An 8,478-nucleotide genomic window follows, 5' to 3' on the forward strand; every position below is an offset into this window, starting at 1 on the left:
TTATAGATTATTATGGTTTTGAATTAGCTTTTATTTTTATATATCCTGTTTTAATTTTAACATTTTATTAATTTTATTGTCTGTTTTTGTCATTTTTTAAAATGTCAATATAGTTTTTAATTTGTATTTCAGTTGTAGTTTTTATTTTAGTATCATGGAAATTGAAAAAAAAAATAAGTTTAGAAGTTTTTAATATTTTTTTTTGTTTGTTTAATTTTAATTTTTGATTTTTTTTAAAGGTTTTAGTAAACTATAAAATCTCTGACTTATAGGTTTTATGTAGTAGTAGTTTTATGCTAATTTAACTCATTTTATGCTAACTGTAAATCCTTACATTCATTTCACCAGTCAGGATCCTAATCAGGTTTTTGTTGTTGTTTTAATGTTGGTTTTAAATGTCCAGGTCAAATTTGCTATAGCCTTAAATTACAATGTTTTTTGTTAATCCAGTCCTCCAAACTAAAAATTATTATATGTATAATTCTTATGTTGTTTATAATTCTATATATAACTATAGCATCATATTTTGGAAGATTTCTGTTTTTCTGGAAGAATGGATTTTCAAATCATGCTAAAAAAAAAATCTATGTACAGTATTAAGTATATTTCAGTTTATTCAAAAATGAAACACTGCGAGGCATCTGCTTTCCCCCTGGTCTCCAAAGACTTGTTTTGTTACCCAGGGTCCTCGTGGGACTGGTATGAAAGTGATTAAAAGAGAAAACCACAACAGCATGTCATTGCCTTACATATGAGGTAACGAAACAATAACTGTATATTTTTAGATATATATTTAATGATATACATAAGTAGCATTGATCTGTTGGTAAAATAACAATTTCACCTCTTAATCATGTCTCAAAAACATACAGAGAAAATGTGTGCATGTGTTAATGAAGGTAAAAAAAAAAAGACGTACTGTAGAATTATAGTAGAATAGTATAGTAGAATTATAAAATTCCCTAAATAATAACAATTTAACTATTAGGATTTTCAGTAGCATCTGAAGCCTTAAAATATAATTATTTATAAAATATTTTAATGCACTAATTTCACCTTGTAATGCACCCTATAATGCATCGAATGATCTCATGAATAATTGCAACTACAGTTTTAAAACCCTGTAATACTTTTCTGTTCATTGTTACACTTTTAGAAAGTATAATGTATTGAAATATATGACCAATTTCAAATGTAAAAAAAGGAATCTGCAAATATTATAATGCATTTAAACTTTGGTTAAAACTTTATGACAAGATATAATACATTATAATGTACATTCTTAATACTTTTATGCATAATGCATTATAAAGTCTTTAAATAAAGTGTTACCAAATTTCCATTATAACCATAGTGGAAATCCCCATCATACAAGTGCTTTTTGTATGCTATTATGCTGTTAAAGGTTTGCAGAGAGAATGCAGACAGACAATTTGTTCTGCCAAAATCAATAACTTTATAAAAATACTGTTTATTAAATTTCAAGTTTTAAAGACAAAGTGTGTAATTTCTGAGGTGTCACCAAACGGAACTGCTAAAAATAACACTTAAACAAACAGCTTTGCAGTGACCACAGAGTCAGAGTTTCATTTTTATAAGGAAATAAACCTGTAAATGGTTGACTTACAGTGACTCTGCATATAACAGTGGCATATACTGATTCTTGCTATGGGAAACTGTTCTTGCCACCGAGAAAAATCACTTCACCTTTGAAATAACGTTTTCTTATATCTTGGACTGCATAAATAATGAAGCAAGCTGAGGATAAACCTGATGTTGTAAACACTGGGATTGTGTCTTGGAAATAAATTATGATTTGGCAATATACAGAGAAAGGGCTCCTCCAGTTTTGATTTCTAAAGAGAGCCCCTGTAACGCTGGTAAATGTGCATGTGATTTGTGCCATTGTGTCCCTGAGAAGAAGGAACCATGTAAGCAGAACTTCCTCACTTATTCTGGCAACTGACGAAACCATTGTCATCTGAGTGGCTGTACTGATCCACACAGCGACCAGTAAGATGTGACTAATAAAAAACATCAAACAAATGATGGTCATTAAACAGAAACTGAACCGTTCATATTAGTCAGTGGACTGCCAGGTGTCAATCACAAGTAGCATTTAGAGCTGTTAGTGTTAAAATAATCTTTAACTGTTAAACCAAAACTTCCTGTTTCCTAAATGCAACTGTGCGTGCATCACCAGACTCTGCTTATTTTCGGTCTACGCATTGCATAGCTTGCACCGGGACATTACATAGACATTGCTACCATGGTAAGGAAGTGCACTTCATTCCGTTAAGGAGCTAATATTTACCTCTGCTATAGTTATTCATTGTCATGTATGATACATTATTGTTTTTTAAAGAAATGAGCTTAGTTGCAATTTATGGCTTTTTTAGTCCTTTGCATATGCTGTAATGCATGTCATGCACATAAAAATTTTAATCATTTCGGTGTGGTTCACCAAAATGTTATGTTGATTTACTTTATTAATAGCTCAGTTTCATTTTCCCACAGGTCATATAATTAGACGCCTTGCTTGTCTTAGACTTTTGAATATGCTGTTCATGGTTACAAAGACAATTGCACGTCATGCATATAAACAAAAAGCATTATTTTAACAAGCTTAAAATGTTTTTGTCACAACTTGTCGTATTGCCCATTTAACAGCTCTGTGTTTCATATCTCGCAGATGATAAAATTAGACCTCTGGCTCATTATGACACTGCAGATCACACTAACCCTGTGTCAAATGGACAAGGCGAGTCTGAAGACTCAACCCTGCGATATACATGAGAATGTAACTGCAATGACAGTTGTGGTCAACTGCCGTGGACGTGCACTCAAAAAGGTGCCAATGCTCTTACCAAACACAACCTACCTTGATCTATCCGAGAACAAGATCAAGAACATAACAGCAGGAGATTTCCGAGACCTGGCGAATCTGACCAATCTAAATCTGAACTGGTTGAATAATAATCAGAAGGTTCTTATTGGTGCCGGGGTGTTTTCAAATATGACCATGCTGCGTACACTGGAGCTGAACGGGATCGGTCTAAAGGATGTACCAAAGGATATTCCAAAGAATCTGCGAGAACTAAAGCTGGTTGAGAACAAGATCACCCGGTTAAACTCAACATCATTCAGGCATGTGCAAAATCTGTCACTCATTTACCTTTCAAAAAACTGCTACTACTGGAATCCTTGCTCAAGTTTTTATCATATAGAAGAAGGAAGTTTTTCTGTCCTTAACAAGTTGAAACATCTTACTTTGTCTTACAACAACATAACTCAAGTCCCTAAAGGCCTACCTGCCTCACTGAGGACACTTGAGCTTGCGTCAAACAGAATATCGTACGTCGGAGAGCATGATTTCCAAGGACTCGACAATCTGACAATTCTAAAAATCCAAGGGAACTGTCCACGATGTCATAATGCTCCGTATCCATGCATTCCGTGTAAAAATGTTTCCATTGAAATTCATCCACGAGCCTTTGCCGGCCTTGAAAAGCTGCGGCTTCTGCACCTTGCGGGGAATTCGATAGAGAAAATCGATCCTACTTGGTTTGCAAACCTCTCAAAGCTTGAGGAACTCTACCTATCGTTTAATTTCTTGTTCAATGCTGTTGCCAATAATGTTTTTCTGAATAATCTGCCACTGCTGACAAAACTCGATCTCTCGTTTAACTACGCCCTCAAGTGTTACCCCAACACGGTTACACTATCGCCCAGCTTTGCGAACTTGACCTCTCTGAGGAATCTGCACCTTCGAGGTTTGGTTTTTCGAGAAATCCAAGAAGAGACCTTAAGCTCTCTGTTTGGTTTACGAAATCTGTCGGTGTTGGATGTAGGAATAAACTTCATTGTCCGTGCGAAATTGGACATATTTGAAAAGTTGCAACATGTGAAACTAATCTATCTTTCAGAAAACAGATTTTACCCGGTGACTGTAAATGGAGAGTTGCGTAAAGACGTGGGCATTGGTTTAAAATCTTCATCCATGATGCCCTCAATGTCAGAACCTTATCCTAAAGATAATGTTTTTGACATTCCAAAAAATCTCGTAAAACCAGAGTGCTACGCTGCCGGCCGTGTGTTGGATCTCAGCCGAAATAACCTGTTCTTAATTTCTCCTAAACAGTTTGAGACATACGGGAAAATATCTTGCCTCAATCTCTCAGGAAATGGCTTTGCCACGGCTCCTAATGGATCTGAATTCACATCGCTCCCAGACCTCAAATATCTGGACTTGTCCTTCAACAAAATTGATCTGGCATACGATTACGCCTTCCGAGAGTTACAGAGTCTTGAAGTACTAGATCTTAGTTACAACCCTCATTACTTCACTGTACAAGGTGTGACGCACAATTTGAACTTTCTCAAATATTTGCCCTCCTTGAAAGTGTTAAATATGAGCTACAACAGCATCTATACGTTAACCACCAAAACCATGTCAAGCAAGTCTCTTCAAGAGCTGCAATTCCAGCACAACAGCCTCGGCAAGATGTGGAGGGTGAAAGACAGAACCTACGATAGGCTATTCGAAGACTTGACCAACCTGACCTATCTTGACATATCCTATAACTACATCGAGAAGATCCCTCTTAGAATTTATAAACATCTTCCCCGAAGCATTCAAAAGTTGCGAATAAGCCACAATCACCTGACGAATGTCAGTTGGGAAATTTTGAGACAATTCCCTCATCTCCGAGAGCTCTTTTTAAGTAACAACAACATCCTTAAAATATCTGGTAACTTGTCAAGTGATGTTCCTTCTTTAGAGTTCCTTGATCTGCGGCACAACCTAATATCTGAGCTCTCCGGTGGATTCCTCCTGGGAGCGGTAAACCTAAAGAATCTTGATCTCAGTCACAACCACCTCATAACCATCAACCAGTCCACGTTTCCATCTGAAACCGAGAGTTACCTGAAGACGCTGTCGCTCAATGGAAACCCTTTCCACTGCACATGCAACCTGCTTGAATTCATTCTGTGGATTCGCAAGACTAACGTGAAGATCCCCAGACTGGTGACTGCAGTGACGTGTGCCATGCCGGAAGAGAGGAAAGGTTTGGCAGTGGTGCATTTTGACATTAAAGAATGCATCGATGACCAGTTGGCCTTTCTGGCGTACTTCTTCTCCATTGTTTGCATTATATGCACTACTTTCGTGGCCGTCTCAATGCACCTTTTCTACTGGGACGTTTCCTACTTATTCTACTATTTGAAAGCCAGATTCACTGGGTATCAGCACCTGAGCTCTGACAGCTGCATCTATGATGCCTTCATCACCTACGACACCAAGGACACGCAGGTCGAGTCACCTTTATTTATTTTGTGTTTACACAATACAGCTTCTGCTTCACAGTAATAAACAAGAAACAACAGAATCAGTGATGCAAATTTCATGAAATATCAGATATTTAATTTTGATGTAAACCAAACTAACAAGAACATCCAACGTTATGAACAAACATAATCGTTAATAGAATGTTTGTTCAGATATCTGTTCTTTAATAAGGTTCTCAAAACGTTAGCACATGAAATGTTCTCACAAAAACATTATTTATTCAATGTGTTTTTAAACGTTTTAGCTGGATGTTCATCTAATGGTTTTTAAATGTTTCTAATAATTTTAAAACATTCTAAAATTACAATCCCATAATGTTTGAAAAATTATAAAAAGGAATTTTCTCTTAATGTTTGGATAACCAAGAAAAATCTGGACATTTATAGAACATTCCAAAATAATATTTTCATAACTTAATGGGAACATTAGCAAAACATTCCTAGAACTTTTTTTTTTTTATATATAATGTTCATTCACTGCTATCTGATCTTTAATAATGTTCTCAGAATCAGAATCAGGAGCTTTATTACCAAGTATGTTTACACACAAGAAATTTGACTTATTGACAAGAGCTTCCAGTGCCGAAGAAAATACACACATAGTGCAAACATACATGACAGTGCAGACATGCATAGGATTACACAGTAAAGATGTAATGACACTAATATAAGAAAAACAGAAAAAAATAATGCACTAGGCCTATATACAGAAATTGAAATAAAGAGGGGAAAAAACACAGACATGTCATTTACAAGTGTGCCGTTTATGTACCGTTTCCAAGTTATAAAATGGAACATTACCCAAGTCATTTAAAAACTGGACGTTCTGAGAACAGTCAGAAATTGTGTCATTATTCAGCTCAAGTGTTGATTAGGTTCAGTTCAATAATGTGTCCATGTTGCAGGTGTCCGACTGGGTGCTCAATCACCTGCGAGTGCAGCTGGAGGAACAAGGCGAGCGATTCCTACCCATTTGCCTGGAGGAACGGGACTGGATTCCCGGCTCTGCCGTTCTGGACAGTCTGACGCAGAGCATCCAGCACAGCCGCAAAACCGTCTTCGTCCTGACCGAGCGCTACGTGAACAGCGGCTCCTTTAAGCTGGCCGTGTTCCTGGCCCACCAGAGGCTTCTGGAGGAAAACGAGGACGTGATCGTGCTGCTGCTGCTGGAGCCCGTGTTGCAGCACTCGCACTTTCTGCGGCTGCGCCGGCGGCTCTGCGGGCGCAGCATTCTCGAGTGGCCGCACTCACCGTCCGCCGAAGCCTGGTTCTGGCAGTCGCTGCGGAACGCCATCCGCGTGGACAACCAGGCCATGTACAGCGAACTCTACAGCAGATATTTCACCACTAAGTAGAAGAAAGCAATCATAAACCTGGTTTGAGCTACAGAAACCAAATTAAGATCATGTTAGTCTTTAGTTTTAGTTTTTTTTTTTTTTTTTTTTTTTTTTCTGGTTTAAAAAAAAAAAAAAAAAAAAAAAAGCTGTCTGTGGCAAATCGTGTATTAGAAAGCGAATACCTTGAGAAGCTATCAATGAATCTTGATGAAAATGATTATTTCAGTATTCTAGATTTTTGTATAAAGTGAAAACAGAGTACAAAAGTGCACCAGAAAAGAAAAAGAAAATCATTTAGGCTTTGTGTGTGTGTGTGAGAGAGAGTGAGAGAGAGAGAGAGAGATTTTTTGTGCACTTTTAAAATAATAATAATTATTATTATTATTTATTTTTATAGTGCCTTTCTGAAACCCAGTGTCACATAGTTTGGAAATAAATAAATAAATAGACAAATAAATAAAAATAGACAGATAGCAAACATCCATAACAAAATGCAATTCACAGACCAAGAGCTGAAGAGTAATATTAAGAGATAAAAAAAAAAAAAACCTTTTTAAGAGGTTTTTGAAAGAACTGTTGAAACAGTAGTTTAAAATTTAGTCCAAACTACACTGTTTCTCTCTGCACACATACAAACACACAAAAGAGATGCAAAGGAGCATGTTTTCTTCATTTCCATCACGAAATTATGAATAAAGGCAGCATATTTTCTTGTTAGTCACTTTATTATTTTATTTTAAAATTGCATGTAAAGATGCAAAGGAAGGTTTCACAAGAAGCATCTGTTTTTTTTTTTTTTTTTGTTTGTTTTTTTTTTTTGTATTTTTGTATCATCACTAAATGATAAAAAAAGGCAGGAAATTTTCATGTTAGTTATTTTTTTAATGGAAATTTGGTAGATGTCTACATGATTAATGACTAGCATGACATTCACTCGATCACTAATGTTTTAATTAGTTTATTGTATTTTTTTGTTTTATTTTTAATCTAAAACAGAACCTCACTTGTATAAAAATGTTAATTTAGCCAATTAAAACTTTATTTTTCATCAGTTCATGATGTTTCTCTGTGAACATACGCAAACGCACAAGAGATTTACAAATGAACATTTGACAAGGAGCATCTGATACCTGTTCTTCTAAAAAAAAATAACAATAAAACCTTTTTTATAGCAAAATGTATAAATGCATTTGAAATTGAAAGTGAAAAGGACCTGTACTACAAGATGAATCATTTACTCGGTCACTAATGTTGTAATTAGTCTGCTTTATTTTTATCCAAGGCAGAATATCACTTATACAATCTTGTAAACTGTAAATTCAAACTATTAAAACAAAATTATTTAAAACTTCAACTTCATACAGTTCAATGTTTCCCTTTGCAAACACACACTTAAGAAAGAGATGAAAAGAAACATTTAACAAGGAGCATCTGTCTCCTCTTTTAGTCACAAAATGTTGATAAAGGGCAGCAAATTTTGCAAGGAACTGCTCAAACGTCTCTAAATAGTCTGCTAGCTGCTAACAGGAACTGATCTCACACGCTTCCTGTTAAAATCGAGATCAGCTTCCTTCCCATGCCAGCTAAAATACAGTTTCTTTTATACATGTCTGGTGCATATATAAAAAGAAATAATATGCTTAGCGTTAACCTGACAAAAGACAGGAGTTTTGCAGTGTACCTATTTCCACAAAATAATAAATTTACAGATTAATTTTTGCTGTCTCTGATCTTGTTGAACTGACTTTACTGGGTAAAAAAAATAAAAAAATATTTGTGTTATGGTGAGCTT

General features: G+C 35.6%; 1 protein-coding gene across 1 annotated transcript; it reads left to right on the top strand.

Annotated features, from left to right (window-relative positions):
• Positions 1-234: 234 nt before the first annotated feature.
• Positions 235-7,863, top strand: LOC109045012 (toll-like receptor 8). Its single transcript, XM_042764381.1, has 3 exons — positions 235-2,272; positions 2,693-5,314; positions 6,255-7,863. Exons 1-3 carry the CDS (start codon positions 2,270-2,272, stop codon positions 6,702-6,704), a joined length of 3,075 nt encoding a protein of 1,024 aa, XP_042620315.1. The 5' UTR covers positions 235-2,269; the 3' UTR covers positions 6,705-7,863.
• Positions 7,864-8,478: the final 615 nt, after the last annotated feature.

This window comes from Cyprinus carpio, chromosome A9, assembly GCF_018340385.1.
Source record: "Cyprinus carpio isolate SPL01 chromosome A9, ASM1834038v1, whole genome shotgun sequence".
NCBI lineage: Eukaryota > Metazoa > Chordata > Actinopteri > Cypriniformes > Cyprinidae > Cyprinus > Cyprinus carpio.

What these genes read in the sequence shown, in the direction of transcription:
- LOC109045012 (XM_042764381.1), top strand. An exon ending in ACGACACCAAGGACACGCAG is followed by an intron (nt 5,315 to 6,254) that starts GTCGAGTCACCT and finishes TCCATGTTGCAG; the next exon opens with GTGTCCGACTGGGTGCTCAA.